A 21,971-nucleotide genomic window follows, 5' to 3' on the forward strand; every position below is an offset into this window, starting at 1 on the left:
TTGTCATCATCATCATCTATTGGGGTTGGTGATGGTGTGGGAGAGTGGTGTGGTGGGGGAGGAGGAGGAGGAGGAGGAGGAGGAGAAGGAATCCTTAATGTGGAGGTAGCAAAGTCTCTCTTCTTTGGTGGTGGTGCGGGCACAGGCATTTCCAGTGGTCTTTTCTTGATGCTGAGCATTAAATGACCAGTCTTAGGATCCTTCATTAAAGTCTTTTGGGTAGTATCTGGACGAAACAGTTCATCTGTGGAGGAAGACAGATCCTTCGGAGTCGAGGGCTTCGGTGCCGTAAGATTTTTGGCCGTCGACTTTGTAGCGGTTCGAGGCTTGGAACCGTGTCGTTTTGAAGTGTGTTTATCACTTGGAACCGGTTGCTGTTTTTGGGTTCCGAGGTCTTTGGTTTGGAAGAATCGGGGCCTTTCGGTGGGCGTTTTTTAGTCGGCTCCGAGGGTGTGGTCGGTGCCGAGGAACTGGCGCTAGGCTTTGACGCAGAGTGCTTCGATGTGGGAGCAGCGGTCGGCGTGGACGAGGTTGAGGACGCCTTTTTCTTCAGTCCTGGAGTTGGCTTGTCGATACCGAGGGTAGGCTGACTCGAGCGCGAGTCGCCTAAAGGCTTAATAGGCTTCTTTATCGGGCCCGAAGGCGGGGCATGGGAAGCAGTGTCTCGGCGTGCACCTGGGCCCGAAGGTGGAGGTGATACCGAAGCCTTTTTTAACAGTGTCGAGGGGGGGTGCGGGTCGGGGTCGACGTCTGTACTCACGGCCCTTTGAGCTGGAGTGATGTCTTCGACGTCGGAATCATCTGCTTCGGAGGCGCTGATGATGGCTTCCTCGACTTGACCCTGCTCCGGAACATCGACGCCCTCTTAAAAGATGTCGTCGGGGATCGAAGATGAAGAGCGCGCCATTGTTCTTCAAGCTCATTGGTCCCGGATGGTCTTTTTGGAGCGGAAGGAGGCACAAGCTGAACAGTCTCTGGCCTCGTGCTCCGGTGAGAGGCAGAGGTTGCACACCTCATGTAGGTCGGTGAGTTGAAACTTCGACCCACATCGAGGACACTTTTTAAATGGTGTCCTTTCCATGAGCCGGAGATGAGGCCCAGGTAGGCCTGAAGGCCTTTGTCGACGACCGGAATCGAAGACTTCAAAGTTGAAGGGTCGCGTGTGGTTGGAAAACGCGATCGAAACAATACCGTCAAGAAGGAAGGATTGCGAGTCGAAAGAGAAAACCGTTAACGGTTCCGAACTGGAATGCGAGAACACATCCGAGCCCTATGGCGGAAAAAAACAATCTGAGGATGGAGCCGATGCCCATGCGCACTATGATTCAAAGGAGGAGTCACATACCTCGTGACTTCCATAGACTTTCCAAGACAAAAACAAGTGCAAACATCCGGGCCCAACACCAGATGGTGATCTATGCACAGTGTGTAATCTGCAGCTCATATGTCTCAGACATATATTTATATGTATATGTATAATCATAGTATTATTGAAGGTGGGAAGAAAAAGAGGTTCACCTTATTGGAACAGATGGAGTAGAACTACTTGTCCTAGAGCTGCATCCGAGTTTTCTGTGGCATCAAAGCAGTAATGCAGAGTAAAAGTGTGCCTGTTGGACCAGGTTGCTGCTTGGCAAATCTGTTGAATGGGCACACCAGAATAGAGAGCTGTTGAAGTGGAGACAGCTCTGGTAGAGTGGGCCTTAACTTTTGCAGATAACTGTTTTTCTGCTTGTCGGTGTCAAAATTGTATGGCTGAAGCAATCCACCTTGCTCTAGTCTGCTCAGAAACAGGAAACCCTTCTCTGAGGCCTCAATAGGCCACAAACAGCTGATCTGCTTTGCGTATGCTGCTTGTTCAGAACATACAGAATGTGAATTAAAAAAAGGGGGGAGTAGGAGGGGAGGAAGAGGATAAACTTGGTTCGAACTCCTCTTCAAGTAACTTATTTCAAACAAAATAACCCAGTTCTGTCATGAACAAAAATAATTCGCCACTAGAGAAAAAACTTCTTTTTTTCTCGTAAAACCCTCTTCCACCAGGGTTACCCCTTGGTGTCATGCTTCATCATAGGGTCCATCCCGTTCCCCTATTGATCTGGCGTGCTGCGACTACAGATTACATGGGAGCACTATTTTCTTATACAATGATAAAAGATTTTATTTCGACTGGAGGTAGAGATAAAATAGGATACACCTACTAGCCAGGTATTTTTAAACTACTGCACCACCCCACTACGCCCTCAAAACACCATCCTTTATCATTGTATAAGAAAATTGTGCTCCCACGTAATCCATAGGTTGCAGCACGCCCCGATCCGTAGAGGAACGGGATGGACCCGATGATGAAGCATGCAACCAAGGAGTGGGTGAGGGTTTTACAAGAAAAAAAGTGTTTTTTTCTTTAGTGGAGAGTAGTTTTTGTTCATGACATAAGAATTTGAGACATTGCTTGACATCTAATGTATATAATGATTTTTCTGCTTGTGCATGAAGACTTGGAAAAAATGTCTTTAAAATAACAGGTTTGTTCAAATGAAAATCAGAGGGGACTTTTGGGATACATTTTGGATTAGTCCAAAGAATGGCATTGTCAGGTTTGAACTGGAGGAAATATTGTTTTTTTGTGAACACTTGGATGTTGCTTACCCGCTTAACTGAAGTAAACGCTAGAAGAAGCGCTGTTTTCCAAGAAATGTATTTTAGTTCTGCCTTATGAATTTGCTCAAACAGGTGTCCCATTAATAGTGACAGTACAATGTTAAGATGCCAAGAATGAAGAGGGAGTTTCACTGAAGAAAACAATCGGAACAATCCTTTAATGGACTGTTTTATTAGTCTTTAGGACCATAAAGATGGTGAGTTACTGGTGCGACGAGAACTGGAAATTGCGGCCAGATAGACCTTGATGGAAGAGTGAGAAAGACCAGATTTTGCTAGGTGATGTAGATAAAGGATTATCTGTTCTGGCAATTAATTGAAAGGATGAATATCTGCTTTAGTACACCCGATACAGAAACCTTTTCCACTTAAGTTTATGTCTTGTGTGTGGTCTGGCATTGGCAAGGACTTTGACAGTCGGATGGGATATCTAGGTTGGCAAACTCATGGAACTCAGGAGCTAGGCCAACAATTGAAGAGACATCGGCATGGGATGACGGACCTGGCCTTGATTCATCATTGATAAGGTCAGTATTGGCTCCAACTGAAGGGCTTCTGCTCCGAGAGGAGCTCCATAAACCAGAAGTGGTGGGGCCACCTGGGGGCTATGAGAAGAACTCAACAGGGCTCCCTCTTTATCTTTCTGAGTACTCTTCGAATCAGTGGAATTGGGGGAAAAGAGTATGCATACATTCCTGACCATCTGATCAAATATGGATTCCCTGACTATACTTTCTGTGGTTGCCATCTAGCGAAGTACTGGCATTTACAGTTCTCGCTCATTGCAAACAAGTGAAACCTTGGTTTGACCCAGAGCTGGAAAAGGTGGTCCAGAGTTGGTTAGTGTAACACCCATTCGTGGCAGGCTGTGCTGGTCCTGCTTAGCGAGTCTGCAAGCATGTTGGATATGCCGGGTACATGTTCTACCCTGAGAGTTATCTTGTGTTGAAAGACACAGGACCATATTTTTTGTGCTTGGAGGGATAGTGCTGTTGATTGTGTTCTGCCCTGTTTGTTTAAGTAGTGCATACGCATGGTGTTGTCAGTTCAGATGAGAACTGAAGCTCCTGTTATCTTTGAGAGGAAGGATTTTAGGGGGAGCGAAATGGTCTTTAGCTGCAGGAGGTTGATATAGAGAGTTGCTTAATGGGCATTCCATTTTCCACTGACCGTCAAGTCCTGAAGATGAGCTCCCCAACCCTAGAGAGAGGCATCCGTGGATATCACATATTGAAGAATGTCTGTCAGGAAGGAGAGGCCATTGTAGATGTTGGATGTGTCGGAAATTTTGCTCCCAATTTGAGTATTTGAGGAGGGAGCGGTGGCCAGTACTAGGAGGGTGTCCCTGTTTTTTTTAAAGAGTCTCTTACTCTGTAGGAGAACTTTAATCTGGTTGGGATGTCTCTATGCAGCAGACGGTGGCTGTTTGTAATACTGCTGGTGTTGGTGGGCGCTGGAATATCGATTTTGTCCATGAAAGGATTGGTATTGTTAATATTGTTGGTAACCCCTCTAAAAGAGGAGACTCCGCGACCTTGTGCTTCATGAATGGGCTGACCAAATAGTGATTCCTCATAAGACATATAATATTCTTTGTCTGCACATCCTGAAGAAAGTCAATTTTAGCCATCCCTGGCATCTCAGAACTGCAGCCCAAGCTAGCTGCCGAAAACATGCGGATGATTATCTATTGCAGTCAATTATTTCAGCTGAAATTCTTTCTCCCTCTTTCAAGACTTTTCTCGCCTCCAATCTTGTATCCTCTTGCAAGAGGGCAATAAATGGTAATATATCTGACCACATTTGCGGTCGTACCTTCCTAGGATTGGAAGGGAAATTGCACGGAGAACTGTAGCAGCTTCCACGGCAGTGGATTTTTTCACTATGGTATTGAGATGTCTTTCTTCTTTATCTGGAGGAGTGGCAAGAGGCGAGAAAGGATTCCTTCAACTACGTTGGGCTGCCTGTGAGATGACCGAGTCTGGCTTTGGTTGTCCGATGAGGCAGGCCAAATTATCAGGTGCCTTGTACTTTTTCTCCAGTTTAGGGAGTACTCCTGGTATAGAAGCTAGAGTCTTCATGACCTTGAGGCCTTCTTTCCATATAAAGTAATCGATAGGTATAGCACGGAAGTTGTTTTTGCTCTGCTCCTTAACAGCTTATAAAAAAACAATCAGATTGTTTAGTAACCATGGGAAGCTAGAACCTTTTATCCGCTCTTTCCATGACTTTAAGGAAACCACATGTGTCCTCTGTTGGGGAATCTACTGGTGGTGGAGTAGCAGGGGATGGTGTCTGAATTTGGGACTCGTCCTATTCTTCTCTGTCTTTATCTGCGGAAGGGTGGTCTTCCATTGGCGGCTGAGGTAGTGGCATAGATAAAGATGCCAATTGCGCCAGAGATTGTGCAAGAACTGGAGACGGATGTTTGGGAGAGGTTAGCAGAGGAGGTAGTCTTTGAAGAGGTGTTTGTGGAACTGAAGCAGCAGATTCTGAGAATCAGCGGAAATAGTATAGCAACATATATTGCAAGTGAGATACTAATGATGCTGGCATATGAATTGCAGGTTCTTGTTGCTGCATATTGTGATGGGGTATATACTGTTGAGGATAATAATGGTGGTCCTTGTCAGCCCCCTGACATTTATTATGGATATCCGAAGGACCTTGTGCTACCCCAAACCTTCATCATCTGAGTATACTTCATCATTGTCATTATAATCTAAGAGGTGACAGTTTTTTTGAGATATCACTGTCCTCATCTGATAGAGGGCATTCCATTTTCTTAAGCTTCTGTAGCCACGGAGAGAGTCTAGCCTCTCTATCTCGCATGGTTTCCTGGGAAAACGAGCAGCAAATTTTACATTCTCTCACCTAATGGTTAGGGTGCAGGCAGTAGATGCATTTCTTATGAGGGTCATCAGAGTGGAGCCTCATTTTACCACAGGAGTCGCAGGGTCAAAATAATGTTCTCTTTGAAGTGGTAGACCTGATGTCCTGGTAAGTAGAAACTGGCTGAAGACCAAAAGCGCTGTTTATGAGAAAATAATTCTGTCAGAAAGGCCACATATTAAAAATACTGAGCAGAGCTCAGGGAGACTCCCATTAGACGACGTGCGGTAGAAAGTCTGGAGCCTGTGTGGAGAAGGTACTAAAGGGTGCTGTTGCCTGATTGGTTGGACTTTGGGCCATTTCTAATGACTCTGACGAGCTATTAAAGTGAATGTCTTTTGCATGAACTTCAATGTAAAAAGTTTTACTTACACCTTTTTTTTTTTTTAAACACAGTATTGAGGTTTTTACAAAAAATGGAATGTATGATATTCATATGTGCATGATGACACATACTTATGTGCAGAGATACATGTGATATATTATGATAATCAAACCAAAAACTTATATATACGCAATCATATACAATGATATTTTGCATTACAACAGTATATGTGACACAGGAAATTACAGGTATAGTCACTTCTAACCAGATGTCCTGTGCATTCTATTATCTACTCAATAAAACAAAACTTTTGATTCTTAAACTAACATTACCGCCCTCCCTCCATGTCTCTGGCATCCTATATAAATGTTTGTTCACAACATATTGTAGTCTTCTCATTTGAAAATATACCATTCCCTTATTAAAGTATACGTGTATAATCTTGTGTATCACAATAGTTCAAATTATGGGGCTTGGATTGCATGGGTACACTTATTTTAGTGGGCATTAAGAGGTGTGGGTCCGACCCGAGATGGTGGAGTCGCCATGGGATCTATAGCATCATATGATAGTAACATTTGGTCCCATTCCATAGAAATGGGTACTTTACGTAGTCCACGATATTCTTCTTGCCGAATAATCACACTTTTGGCAGAGCCCCAGCAAATCATTTCTGTGTGCCATGTAAGTGGTAAAGGTGGGGAGGCAGATTTCCATCTCATTGTGATGGCTCGTTTTGCCAGGAGGATGGCTAGGTCCGCAAAGCTGTAACGGACCTTCTGACTCTTCGGGCATCGGTGAGGTCCCAACAGGCAACTCTCTACGGTCGTCCAAGCATCAGTTCCAGTGACGTCTTGTACTCTATACCTAACCATACACCAGAAGTTTCATAAGCGTCGGAAGTCCCATAGCATGTGCAGTATATCAGCATCTGCCTCTTGACATATAGGGCAGGGGATTTGTGCATTTGGATACATTCTTTTAAGGCGGTGTGGTGTAAGGTATACCCTATGCAGTATCATGTACTGTATATATTTAAATTTAGCGTTTCTGGAAACTGTTTTAGGGAATTTCAGTATAGTAGCCCATTCTTTATCAGTTAGGTCCCTGCCCACGCTCTCTGTCCATTTAGTTAGTAATAGAGTGAGTGGAGTGCCTGAGTGCGCCCTAATGCCTCTGTATAACCATCGGGTAAGGTTACGTCCCGTTCTTATTAAATGCATTGCATGTACAAGCTCATTAGTGGGGGGTTCTATTCCTTCGGGGGACCAGTAACGTTTAATATAGTGAGAAATGGTAGCATGAAGGATAAACATGGTCGGAGGGACCCCTAGAGTGCGAACAAAATTATCATGGTTTGCTAGCATTCCATCTATTAAGAATGCTCCAACTGTCGTCACCCCTTCTTGTGCCCAGTGAGATACAGCACGTTTAGAAATGAGTCCAGTTGCGGTGGGCAGTCCAAATAAGGAGACATTAGCAGAGTATGGCGCGACTAGTTTAGTATATTGCACTGCCCGTTTCCAATAAAGTAGCGCCGTTTTCAGTAGAGAGGGGAGACTGGGCGGCAGCCTTGCTCTTGGAAGCAAAAGCGCATGAAGGGTACCCTGACTAAGGAGTCGTGGTGTGTAATCTATCTCATGTATATTTCACCCTGCCAGCCAATACGATAACCATTGCAACTGGGCGGCCATACAGTATGCACGAAAGTCCGGGGCGCCCAGACCGCCCTGTTCGGGTCTCAGTTGCAATTTAGCCAGACTCACACGCCTGCGTCCATTGTCAAAAGCGTATCCAGTGTACGAAAGAAATTGACAGGAATTATTACCGGTAAGTTAGTAAAAAAAATCTAAAAGTCTCGGGAGCATCACCATTTTGGAGATGGCCACTCTGCCCACCACCGATAAAGGCAGCGAGGTCCAAAAAGAGACCTGTGATCGTAAAGACCTAATCATTTTCAATAGGTTATCATCTATCAAGTCTTGTGGGGATCTATATATTTGTATACCCAGATACTTAAAGGTTTGTTGGGCAGTTTTTAAGTACAAGTCTCCGAATTTAATTTGATCTGAATTTTCGTTATTTTACATGAAAAAGGCATAAGATTTATTAGCATTTATTGGTAAGCCAGATACCAGCTCGAATTGTTTAAATAAATTAGGGATAGGCTCAATATCTGTAGTAAGGTCCTTTAGGAAAAGTGTAAGGTCGTCAGCCTAGGCGGATATTATATGCACAGAGTTATTTATTAGTATTCCTAAATCTACGGCATCTTGACGGACCTTAATGAGGAGAGCTTCCACTGCTAGAACAAATAATAGTGGTGACAAAGGGCTTGCCTGCCTAGTTCCCCTTGTTACTGGGTAAGGAGAAGATATGTGAGAACCAGTTCTAGCTCGCGCCGTAGGGGCAGTGTAGAATAGTTTCACCCATTTTATATATTCTCGGGGAATGCCATATTTTTCCAAAACTACCAGCATTTAATTCCAGTTAAGGGTATCGAACGCCTGCTGCATGTCAAGGGAGATGCACCCAACTCTACAGGAAGAGCCCGATACGGTTTCCATTATATAGTGTAAACGTCTGATATTGAAGGAAGTATTACGGCCAGGGACAAACCCGCATTGGTCAATGTGAACCAGTTTAGGAAGATAGGGAAGGAGACGGTTAGCCAATCGCTTGCTAAGTATTTTATATTCGGTGGGTAGTAAGGAAAGAGGGCGATAACTCAACATATCTCGGGGTTCCCTATTTGGTTTAAGTAGGGAAACGACGAGGGCTTGCATAGTGGTCACTGGAAGAGTGATTTTTTCATAGGCCGTTTTATATACATTTCCAGGCATGGGACCAGTTTATCAGCATAAATCGAGTAAAATTCAGATGGTAAGCCATCTAATCCTGGTGTCTTATTATTTGGGAGGACCTTAATGGCCGCTTTTATTTCCATCCTGGTTATAGGAGATGCTAGGTCTTTTTGGGCGTAAGTGGACAATTTGGGGTACGGGAGGGCGTCCAGGAAAGTTATCATGTGTTCCTGCAACATATCAATCGGGGCACTGTATAATGTTTCGTAATAGGTACGGAATGCAAGGTTGTTCTATGCTTGAGTAGATACCACAGTGCCATCCGGGAGAGCAATGTCTGGTACTAGCACTGGTGGAGGGGCGTTTCGTATAAGGCGTGCTAAAAGGGTGCCAGATTTATCCGCTTCCTTATGACTATACTGAGTGTAGGCATTGTAATCTATCAGGTGAAGTTGTTCTAACAGCTCAGCATGTTTGATTCTGGCTTCCTGTAGCTGTGCCTGCTTAGTGGGGTCGGCAATGGCGTCTATTTCTAGATCATGCAGAGTATCTTCTATCATAGTAAGGTTCTTATGCTTTCCTTGCCGGGCCCCCACCGTTGCCCCAATTGCTGTACCCCTGATCACAGCCTTAAAGGCGTCCCATTCAATCAGACGGGATGATGCAGATTTGTTGTTGTCTAGAAAATAGTTAGTAATGGCAGTGTTTAATTTATCCCGAAAAACCGAGTCTTCCAAAACCTGTGGCCATAGTCTCCATGTTGGGACCGGGGTGGGCACCCTCCCCCATTCAACACTGAGTTCAAGCGGGTTATGACCAGAAAGTGTTTTTCCGAGGTATGTAGCACCAGGAATCTGAGATATCATATTATGGACATAGAGCAGAATATTCGGTCTAATCTGGTGTGTACCTGATATGGAGGAGAGTAGAATGAATATTCCCGACTAGTAGGATTCATCAGACGCCACATGTCTCGAAGTGTCCAGCCCATAGCCCATGCCTGGAGAAAGTCTGCATGTTTAATAGAAGCCGCTCCATGGACTGGGCGGGGGGAGGAGAGAGATCCAATTGGACATCAAGAACAGAGTTATAATCCCCACCCAGGACCCAGGGATGCCACCCAGTCAATTAAGACTGTATTCAGATTGGTTAGATAGGAATTTTGTTCGTAATTTGGGCCGTAGATGCTGCCCAAAACTATTGGAATGCCATCCAGTCTACCCTGCAGCAATACATAGCACCCTTAGGCTGTTCCCCCCAAAAACAAAAGGCACCCCATGCCTGACCTAAATGAGCATTCCTATAGAAAATGCAGAATCAAAGGTATTAAATATTTGGCCTTTCCATTTTTTGTACATTTTGAGCGTTTCCGAATTGGTTAGGTGAGTTTCTTGAATGAGGGCTATATGTACTTTCCTTCTATTCAATTGGGCGTAAATTCTGTGACGCTTGTGCACTGACCCCATGCCCCGTACATTCCATGTTAGTATTTTGTATTTACCCAACACAACCATGTGGCAATGATATAGACACAAATAATTGCTTTAGGGAGATATAAGGAGAATTGCACATGAAACACAGTATGAGGAGCTAGAGATCCTAAAACTTGCATTAAACTACGAAACCCAATACTGGGGCCACCCACTAAATGATGTTGGTCCAAACATTGTACATAACAAAGTCCAAACGTTTACTTAATGCAGTAACTGGAGGGAGGGTGGGACCGGTGCCGTGCACAGCATCACAGTTCCAAGCAGAGCTGCATTCGGGGCGGGACCCTGTATTATGAAAGTAAGAAGGGGAATTGGCAGAAATCTGGGGAGAAAAAGACAAGTTAGTTATGCATCAATACCAGCTTACTTCCCTCTAGGATCCTGGGTCAGTTCAGTAACGGCAGTAGGCCTCTGTGTGCTGCCCCATTGCTCTCTAGCCAAACAAGTCTTTCACAATCTGTGGCGTGATTGAAGGAAAGAGAACATCATTACTCTCAGAGTCCGAGTTCATTATATTATTGTCCGATTGTTCCGGTGATGGTATCTGGTTAGGGTCCCACATGGAAACGGCCACTACAAGTGCAGACTCCCGTTCCGTGATAGCTTGTTCCAGCGAAGGTTTCTGTGTAGGAAGTCTTCGTTTTGGTCTAGTGTGGCGGGTTCTGGGTTTGATCGTCAGTGTTGCAACACTGCGTATTTGTTGTTCTCTATTGTCCCGTGTCTGAGAGGAGAGGGTAGATTCCAGCCAGTCATTTGCTGCCTCAGGGCATTAAAAAAAGTGAGATTTCTGGTCGTATAGGATTTTCAATCGTGCAGGGAACAAAAGTGCATACTTCAAGTTAAGTGCTTGAAGTTTCTGTTTGAGTGGCTGGTAGGATGCTCGTTGGCGCTGTACTTGAACAGTATAGTCCGGGTAGAGAGAAATTCAAGCGTTTTCATATTGTATGGGAGCGTTTTCTCTAGCCTTTTGGAGTAGGAGGTCACGGTCCCTGTAATTCAGGATACGGGCTATTAGTGGTCTGGGCGGTGCTCCTGCCGTTGGTCAGCCCGTGGGGATCCTGTGCGCTCTCTACACACAGAAAAAGGTGGATAGACCTGCCGGGGCTACCTGATCCTTCAACCATTTTCCCACAAATTGGGTCGCATTGGACCCTTCTGAGCGTTCAGGCATAACTATAATACAACATTATTACGCCTGGCTCTGCCTTCCGCATCTTCAGCTCTGTCGAGAAAGGTATCTATTTGTTTTTGCATTTGCAGCATACAGTCAGCATGCTCTTTATGTTGTGGTACTCTTTCTTGTAGTGTTTGCGTATGGCTTTTGACTGTGTCGGCCAGTTTATTATGATCTGCTCGCAGGAGAGTGAGACCGGTGGTAAGAGTACCAATCTGCTGTTCAATAGCTTGACGTGAGTCTCAAATTTCTTGTAAAATTTGATCCAGTTTATCAGGAACGGGTGTTGGATATGTCGGCGGGACACAGCTAATGGAGGACGACTGAGAAGCTGTGTCAGAATCCCCCTGGCTCGGCATATCCGCCGCTGGCATGTCAGACTGTTTTCCTTTTGTGCGCCCCATAGTAACGCACAAGCCACGTTATAGTGAGCGAGACAGCTGCCGTCGGATGATCCACAGAAAATTGTGTCAGTCTTGCTATAAGTGTCAATAATAAAAGCTTGTATAGACCTTAGTATAGGAAGTATAGCACACTAGGAGCAGATGCGGTCACTGTTGCTTCAAGAATCTGGGACCTCGTGCAGAATCTTTATGGCAGAGGTAATGGTAGCTTCAGATGTTGAAGTAGTAGTTACTGCATACACTGTATAGGTAAACAGGCCCAAAGGACAACCAGAACAAGCACTGAATATATGCCTAATCAGTATGTACAGATGGTCACTCTTTGTAGCTACAAGTGAAATGGCGCTGAACCTTGGACTAATTTAGCCCAGTCCGGCACCAGGCATCATACCCATCCGCTCCCTGCAGCCATCACACTGGATTCACCTCCCATCAGCCGTGCTGCAGACCGGTTCGTATTAAAACTCCAATGGGCAAACAGGGAGAGAGGCATGCACACTGTCAATTAGAGCGGTCGGGTAGAGTTCGTAGGACCAGGGAGAACCGCCGCTCAGGACCCACGCAGCCCCAGTATTTAGAACGCCAGAATCACCGTGGGGGGCCCCACTGCTTACCTCCGCAGTCACGCCGTATACTGGAGACAGGCCTGGTTGATACGTGGGTTCAGCTGAGGTGAGCTGCCGAACACAGCGCAATATCAGCTATAGGGCAGTTAGGCCAGTTTCGGAAGGTGCGACGAGCAGCCAAAGGACAGAAATCCGTTCAACCCAAGCCAGTGTAGGTCACCGATGGCCAAGGCTCTGGAGGGGCCCTTTAAGCCCCGGGCAGCATCGATACTCAGCCGCCCAGAGAACTCACCATGCCCCCACGTTCACCACAGCGCTCCGACCCTCGCAGGGAGACAGGCCCAGGATGCACGCCTGGCCGGTCGACGACTGCCTCCGTCCGCTTCTCGTCTTCCCTGCCTGGAGGTAATTAAATATGGGGCTCAGCGAGGCGCTCGACAGCGCGCCGGAGGGAAGCTCCCCAGGTGTAGTGCAATCTGTTAGCTAATACTGGGAAGTATTCGACCAGAGGCCGACGGAGATCTGGAGAAGCACACCCAGGGCATCCATGTCATCAGGGGGCGCTTCGCTTCGGTCCCCGGGCAGCATCGATCCTCAGCTGCCCAGGCCGCCCCAGGAGGTCCAGCCGCCTACTGTCCGTGTATGCCGACCCAAGGGCTCCGGTAGGCCGATGGTATGTCATCCAGTTTTGCAGCTTCGGCGCAGGCGGCATAGAGTGAGCGCTGGGACGGCCCGAGAGTGAAGGCCATGCCCATGTACCACATAAAGCTACGCAGTTCTTTACAGAGGTCAATCTCAGCCCCTGCCGGTAATTCAGAGCCCTCAGGTTCCACGCTAGGATCGGACTACTCCCCCAGTGTCCCACTGTTATTGGGGGGAAGCAATTGTCAGGGATCGGCCCCAGACTTCCAGGAAATTGCGAATTTCAACGGGTCCCGCACTGGAGCTCCTTCAACATGTGGCCGCCATGCTCAGCGGTTAGCCACGCCCCCCAAGTTTTACTTACACCTTCATATGTTCCGTGGGCCTCCCACTTCGACGATGGGGAATGATTCAAGCATGTGAATCTATGAAAGATCCAATACTGGAAAATATATAATTTGTTAAAGAGCTGCCATATGGGGCGTTGCAACGTTTTATCTCCCCTCATGTAGATAAAGGTAGCAAGTTTTCTTCCCAGCCATTGATTTCTAGCTTCGTCTTACTCCAGGATTTTCTTTGCTACAATTAGACATCTCAGCAGCCACGCCTGATTTTTCAACATTGACTAGTCTAGTGAAGAACTACTGGAAAGCTGCATCTCTTCAGTAAATATGTGATGCAATAGAGTTGGATCACTATCAACTGTAATCCATGCTTCAGAGATTCAAAACTCATCAAAGGCATCATCGGTGATCAGATTCTGAATTATGGCTATGTTTTTATTGATTGTACAAGCATTCAACTAACAATTAACTTGTTAAGACTGTACACAGTCCATCTTTTTCTTAAATGAAAAAAGAATAAAGAGTGACTAAGGCCTTTGAATCAGGCAAGTTTTTCTCCTACTGATAGTTCTTTTGAAGCATGAAGCTGTTAAAAGGTCGTTAACAGGTCCTCTGAAAGATTTCAATGTGAGGTTTGTGCTTTTCAATTTGGTAATATTTCAAGACACTGGGGACATTACAGTCACAGACGACTTGTCCTGGATGTGGCAATGGTATGCTAAACCACAGAGTAGAATTACATTCACTATACAGGAAGGAATGCAAAATTACAGACTACAATAAATAAGGGAAATGTATTAATGGCTGTCTTTAGGATTTCTAATCTAAATTGTTAAGTATAAAAAAATTCAAAACACATAATGAAGCCTAAAATACTTTGATGGAGCGTACACCTGGCAGACAAACTGAAGAAAGAGAAGAAATTAACTAGAGTATTCTAAAAGGCCAGACCAGGCAGAAGAAATAACATTCTCGCTCATGTAGCTACATCTGCTCTGAAGATCTGGAGCCTTTGCAATCGCTCAAGACACCGCTTAAAATGGATAGTACAGAACCCCAGAGAATGCACAATCTCTTAGCGAGCGTGCAGACACTAGACTGGCTCAAAGGTCCCAGTCAACTAGCTGTCTCATGAGAGACAGCCAGACACGCTCACACCCACTGACACCAGAACTGATGGAACAGATTTTCTTTTTTAAACCAAAATTCAGTCTCTGGTCACTGGGAAGCTTTTCTTTTCAATAGTCGTAACTTTTAGATACTGGAAAGGCAAAGGCAAGATGATACTCTTTTTGGCTTATCTCAAAAAGTATGTGGAAAAAAACCTGCTCTTAACGAAGCCTCCTCATTGAGATTGTCTGTTGTTAAAATCTGTAATTATTTCTAAGAATTGACATTTACGAGGTTGGTCTGTCCATTGTTACGAATTTGGAAACATAAGAAGAAAAGGGGAAAGTATCAACGACTAAGGACATTTTGAAGTTGGTGACACTTTTCGTGTTAATCACTGATGTTTCACTACAAAGTGGCCCGACAGCAGAGTCACTGATGTCAACATACAAGTGACAAATCCTTTACTGTGCGGCTGTGAATGTGAGGTCATAGGTAACGGATTCTGCTTTGGAGTCTAAAAACACCTCTTGAGTCTATAATAGTGAGAATCCTCAGGATGATGTGAGCCTCTTGAGCAGGGTAGGTTGTTAATTACCTGCCGGGACTACCTTACCTTTTACAAAATCAAATTTGTTTACAACACACTAACTTTTTGTGTGATTCCTATGGCCATAAGGTACATCAGCAGAAGCCCCACCTGTGATTTAATTTAAAACTGTTTTTTCTTTCTCAGACTATCATCCTGATTCCTATCCTTGCCGATTTTCGAGGTGCAACGTGTGTGACGACGCGCTGACCGCGCCGCCGCTTTCCCGGAATCTTAGCCCGCCCGGACGCCGGAGTTCTTGGTGCCTTTGTTCTCCGCACGGGACCCCTGCTCTACTGTGGCCTCGGCCGTCCCCCTGGAAGCGTCGCAGTCACCGGACCCGCTGGTACAAATCTGAGCCCCGCGGTCCCGATCCCGCCTCACGCCACGGACTGTCGCCAGAAGAGCCGGGGGAGAGACGCCCGGACACCTCCTGCACCCTGCACCTGACGGGCTGGAGCTAGAGGGTAAGCCCCGGCGTGGCGGGTCTCCTACCCCGCTCTGTGGACCACGCTGTGGAAGGCTGCAGACCCCCTTCTTCTATGGCCTAGTCGGCTGCAACGAGAGCCCGAGGGAGGGGAAGCGACTGTTGGCTTTCACCTGTTGCGGCGCAGACCTGTTGGGACTTGCCTCCTTGTCACGGCCCCCCCCCTGACCACGGTACCGTTCAGCGGTAAAACATGGCGCTGATTGCCTGCTCGCTGCTGGGGGGTGATGCTTCGGTCTCGCCCGCTGCCCGCTTCGCCCTCCTTCTACCAGACTCCAGCTCCCCAGTGCCGTCCCGGATTGCTGCCGCTGTGGGGGCGCAGCTTCCGCTGACATATGGCTCCGTTCTGGCTGCCCTGCGGGACTTTCGTCTGCAATTGTGTGTCGGCTTGCAAACGCTGAGTGAGCGGTTCGACTCTATACTGTCTGCTGCGGGTCGTGAGCGCCCCGTTCGTGATCAACAAGACGTGAGTCTGCCAGTGCTTTGGTCCTCCTGCGGGGAAGCAACGACTGGGTATAACGGTGCTACACTGGTGTCTGCATTTGGCTTTCCCGGCACCCAGGATCAATCGCTCTCCTGCTCAATGGCGGATACTTTGTTTCCCCGGTCGTTGCTGCCTGCTTTGTTGTTGCCTGCCTCACCGTGCCCGCAGGAGTTTCCAGCTGAGCTACACCTGACGTCCTCGAGGAACCGTTCACGGTGGCCTACGGCTTCTTTTATGTGGAACTCATGTACTTTACAAGCCAGGTCTGGATTTTATATGGTGTGCAAGGGGACCTTAATAGATGATCGGCGGCCATTTTGTGACTCTACTTCTCCATCTTCTTCCACGCGGCCATATTGTCTTTGTCTGTTCGGGATGCAGGGCCTTCACGAGGGGGCGGGTCTAATCGTAAGCCCGCGATCGGGCCAGGGCTAGATTACTTTATATCATCATGGTTTCATGGACGGGCTGGACTGGGACTGGAATTGTTTGCATATGTTGTGCGCACTCGTCGCGATCTGTCTGCCTTCATTTCCTTGTTGTTACATGCTATCTTCACACGACCGCCTTTGGGTGTAGTGGGGTTTCAGTGTGTGGAGGCTTGGTTGGCCGGTGGTGTCGGGCGCTCCGAGGTTACGTGGGCTCCTCCCCGCATTCTTCCTTCTTTCTTCTCTTAGTTTCTTTACTCTATTCCTACTTTCTCTCTCGTCTATATTTCGGGTTCATTGGGCGACAGGCACTATGCTGGGGGGGGGCAGGCCGTAGCCTCCGCATTGGTGTAGGGTGGGGGGGTAATTTACTGTTTCTTTTTTGTTCTATGGGCCTCTTTCTTTCATGTCTCTGCGCTATACTTGTTTCGATTCGGGGTCCGGGTGTGGGGTGGATTGAGTGGGGGCGGCTTTTAGGGGGTGCGTATTTACTAATGTGATGATCCTGTTATCTAACTGCATCGCCTTACTGTATGTGATTTTCTATGGCTGTTTTAATGATGCTGCTGCTCTCCAGTGTATGAAGCCATCTCGCGGACTCGAATCTCCTTGTTTCTATCCTTTACTGACTTTTTTCTCGATAAAATTATTTTGAAAACCTTAAAATTAACCTGCACTTCTCCTTCCCCTGGTGTCAAGGATCCCTCCAGTGTATGAATCCTGAATCGTCGCTAATCTTGACCATTGATGCACAGGGGATGTACTGTTTGTCTCTGTGCTCAACCGTATTGTGGCCGGCCTGATGGTTGTAGGCCCGTATTTGTTCTTTTACTATGCACAAATAAAGGTTTTAAAAAAAACAAAAAAAAAAAAAAAAAAACTGTTTTTTCTATGAGTTGCAGGTGAAATGCACAACTAACGTCAATACAACAGCCAATGAATACTGTGGTCTATCTACAAAAATAAAATTTTGGCTAAATATTTTCAGTCCTCTGGACATCAATTCCCTTTAAAGCGTGAACTCTACCAGAAAAAAGGCCCAACAGCTGGTTCTTCAGCACTAATCTAAAACAGAAGAGATGCAAAAAACTTTAAAATGTTCTAGGCAAGCAAGAACAATTATCTATAAAGCAGTACATTAAGTCTTGAAAGTAAACAAAAAAAGCGCATAATTGGAGATGTTTCTTTGCTGACTTTCTTTCTTTCACGTGCACAACTAGTGTCCTTTTGCAACACAAGTTGCAGCATTTGCATTAGGAGTTGCCACTGGGTCCGTTAGACCGGAAGGCCTCTATGCTGGGAAATTAAATAGAACAGTGCCCTTTACAGTAAGTGACAGAAATACAATTTGTCACAAACGCTTCTTAGTTGGGGTTAAATTAGAGAGTCACAGCTTGGATCAACATAAGGAAACAGCAATCAGTGTTGAGCATGTGCAACCAGATGACCATAGAAAAATCCACTCACTCACACCAAGTAGCAGGATGCCAGTGCTAATGGGGGTTTGCGCATGTTAGAGGAAGCAATAGTATACAATCACCTGCGTTTGATAGATATTTAAAGAAAATAGCAGATCAAAACATGCATTTGTGAAAATCATAATATGATGTGCGTGGCAAAATGAGGTAATTTCTAAAACAGTTTTAAGGATGATATAAACAAAGGTATCTGAATAACAATGTATGCTAAGTCTTTTACTTGGTGTCGCAGAGCACTTCTTGCTATATTATGGGAACAATTTAGATGCCATACTGCAATGAGTACTTTTACTATTTTTTATAGTGGGTAGTTCAACCCTGATATAGCATTACTTCTGAATTCTGCTAGTATTTTGTTCTTGCACTGTATAGTTTGAAGAGATTTTAGAAGGCACAAAGTCCGTACACAGCACTGTGCACAGTCACAGTCTTTAAAGCTAGTGTTGCTTCTGCTGACATGGTGGTTTTGTTAATCGGCTCGTACACAAATTGCTGCTAATATAGAGAATACACCACCACTATATCACATAATAATAATATTGCATACACTACATCAACCTACACACTACTTTGTAGGGTAACTATAAGTAAGGAGACGTGGATGAAAGAAGAGTAATTATCTACTTACACTGACAATGTAGTGGTAAGGGATCTATTTGGTGCGATAGGTCAAAATCATCAGACTCGATATAGCACCATAAGACTAATGCAAAAAAGAAAAAACGTAGTTGAGAGATTGGTGGGAGCACTTGAAGTAGTTTAATAATATCATTCAAAGTTTTAAAGCTCCTATAAGGCTGCTGAATGCCTGTAGCCTGATTGTAGTTGCTATAAATTGGAGCTTTGGTTTTGTAATTTGTATGTACAGTCAAGGCTCCTTTGGGCACTTTGTCTTGTATGCAGTTATTTTCTTCATGGTGAGGGTTCTCTGGTTAATTTGTTTCTGCTTTTACTGTCTTGCAGCCATCTTTCTGAGTTATGGCCGTCCAATTGCTTCTGTAATGAGGGTCTTGCACATTAAATAGGCTAGTTCAGTGATAATTTAAAGTTCAGTTGGTATTATTCCAAGGATTAGATTCAGACTGAGTGGGACTGAAAGCAGCAGTTTACATAGAGTAATTTATTTGGTGGCATTATTTAGAAAATAAATGCTTAGCTGCCATTGGCCCCACCATTGAGAGTTTCCCTACATCAGTGGTCCCCTACAGATAGGCAGACCTATTTCTGATGGGTGAAAGAAAATTAAAGGTAGACTTGAAGGAGAACATTGAGAAAAATTGCAGGATGTGACACCAGACTAAATACTTGAGCGTGTTCTAATCAAGTTCTCAGGGACATTATTTTGTAAAACCACTGTTAGCCCCAATTATTTTGTGCGTGGTTATCCCCAACATCCCTCCGAAGTATGCATCAGTCGACAAAGCTTGATTTTTTGCTAATTGTGCTGTAAATTATACCAGTTATTCCCGGGAATGCTGCCTTTGAATTCTATACAAATGGTAGGGCACGAGCACTTTGCTTGCTTCCATTTGCGATATGGCTCAAAGTAGGTGCTATTTATTTTCTGGCTATCCCCCTAGACAAAAACAGTGCAGTATGTATTCATCCTATGAATATGTGAAGCTTTATTCTTTATGATACTTTCAAAAGTATGAAGTTGCAGCGTTCTTTGCCAAGAAAAACATAATGTAAGAGCAGAGTAACACCAATTAAAAAATATATTACTGCACTGGATTGCTCTGTATTACTCACTTTCTCCACATTGCTATAAAAAAATGCACGGAGACGAATCCTGTCCGTTCTCCTCCTGCAGCGTTGAACATAGGGGCCTTCCAGTACAAGGGACAGCCGCAGGCCTAAAAAACAACAACACAAAAAACACAAGGTGGTCATAGAGCGAGAGGATAATACATAGACTGACGAGCCATTCTAGGCACACATTAAATGATTAGATTACATTGCCCCAATATGTTCCCCACACTGGCTAAAGTTACTTACTAGTGAAGTGAAGTCTCTTTGTTTGGACCAGTCAAAAGATAGAACACAGCAGTTGGCCATTAAATCTTAGGCCTTAGTATCTCTGCTTCTGAAAATACTGATACCGCAGATAGGGGTAACTGTGGGAGTCGGTAATACTGGGCACTCCGACTTTGCCCGCAAGGCTCTACTAAGAAATACAGACATTACTGTGACAATCGGGAATAACGCACCAATCCCACCACAAATTTTGCCTTTTGGCCATTTCCCCACCTGGTTTTCAGATTAAAATAAATCACCACAGAACAAAGGAAGATAACTGAACTGTATGATCACCTCTGTCTCTCCGAAGATTAAATGTTGAAACCTGGGGGAAAGTTTGCAGAGCTGAGCAAGGCATGATGGAAGAGACCTGCTGATATGAATGATAGTAATGCTTAAGAGGAAATATCTTACTTATTTGAGCAATATATTTTTTTTATAAATTAAATCCTTCAGATTGCAAAATAGTTTGGAATGGATTGAAATGCAGAAACAAATATCGTGACAAGAGAACAGTATGGGACCCAACTGTTCACAAATTCGCCGGTTGTAACAAAGAGATGAGTGAATCCAGAGCTACCATCTAGAGAGTTGTGATCTGAAAAAACTGAGGAGAGGAGTCAATGTCACTGTCACCCATATTTCACTGAGAGAGACATGCTTTAAGCACACGTTGGTCCCAGTGGATGTTGACTAGGCTCCATTTTCTAGATGGATGAGTCGCCATTGAATATATATTAGTGATTTTGAGAGACACCCTATCAGGCATTAAAGTTGTTGGCAATCTATAGGGACAGAACATACCACACACAGATTACAAAGATTGTGGCAAATAATTTTGAGCCTCATAGATGAAATTTCCATTCACAAAAAGTGTTTGGAAATTGCACACTAGCTGTTTGTGAAGGGAAAATAATTCTGCAAAAGGACCCCTGTGCTAAAAGGTCGGTCACAAAATTCCATATCATAATGGTCGCAATATCACCTACCTCATCAATATTCATGTAGTAGGGCGCAAATTGCGACTTACACCAATTGGATGGAATCACAAGGATAGGGCCTGCTGGGGTCAGCAGACCGCCATGTCTATGTTTACATTTTAATAAAGTTATTAAAAACATAAAAGCAGCCAGTGTTCCTTAATAATAATAATAATAATACTGAAGCTTATAGAGCGCGACAGCTACCCCAAGCAGGGGTGTCCCGGCGCTAGCAGTAGAGGGAGCTAGATTGACCTACAAAGGTGAGAAGACCGATCTCCCAAAAACTCCTTAAGTTGAGCCGAAGAAGGAAACATGACTATTTAAAAAAGAAAAGATTTTTTTTTTTAATTGCTGAAAAGTAGGCAGTAGTCCCATGGAACTCTGTCTACCTCTCAACAACTTTTTTTACATTATACATTCAAAATGCTACTTTGAAGTGATGCCCTAAACATATGCCTTCTAAATAACGATTAATCATACTTTTCTAAACCCATTTTGGAATTAGGTAACATGTTAGTGAATTGCAAAATGGGTTTAGTCCATTTTTAAAAGGCCATTTGGCGGTCACAAACCATGTCATTTTGTGAATCGCAGGCTTTGTGACTGCAAAATGTTTTTGTACATCAGGCCCTTTATGTTTGATACTTCTGGGTGTGGTGTAATAGGGATCTGCATTCACAATCAGGTGTCTTTAAAATGTGAATTTGCACTAAATTATCTGTTCACAAGACAAATTCATTAAACTCTAACCAGAGGTCAATTTTAGGAAGGTGCATATACGTATGTATGTATGTGGTATTACTGTCGCGTGAACCTAGCCAAAAGGGCAGCGGAGTGCTGTACATGGTCAAAGTCCAGCACAAAGTAAACGAGTGACAGGGGACATAGTTGGTCCGTGGTAACTAATGTGTATTTGGTTTTATGGTTATTAAAGCATTGTGATGTTGTGTTCTTTAAACCCATGTGCTTCTTTCCTAAAAGGATATGTGTTGCTGGTTGTTATTAAGATATTTTGACTGCTGTAAACGTGAAAAACAATACCAAAACCTTTTTCTAGTGCATGCAAATCAACAGTGGCTAACATATGT

The 21,971-nt window shown here is 44.8% G+C and overlaps 1 protein-coding gene across 6 annotated transcripts in view; it reads right to left on the reverse strand.

Moving 5' to 3' along the window:
* PPP2R3A (protein phosphatase 2 regulatory subunit B''alpha) overlaps positions 1-21,971 on the reverse strand; it is a 1,290,855-nt gene that overhangs the window by 216,398 nt on the left and 1,052,486 nt on the right. For all 6 annotated transcript variants that reach the window (XM_085634350.1, XM_085634351.1, XM_085634354.1 and 3 more), the window contains one exon: positions 19,634-19,737. In XM_085634350.1, the coding sequence (XP_085490476.1) occupies positions 19,634-19,737 (104 nt within the window). The remainder of the gene's footprint in view (positions 1-19,633; positions 19,738-21,971) is intronic.

Source organism: Triturus cristatus, chromosome 11 (assembly GCF_964204655.1).
Source record: "Triturus cristatus chromosome 11, aTriCri1.1, whole genome shotgun sequence".
NCBI classification, from domain to species: Eukaryota; Metazoa; Chordata; class Amphibia; order Caudata; family Salamandridae; genus Triturus; species Triturus cristatus.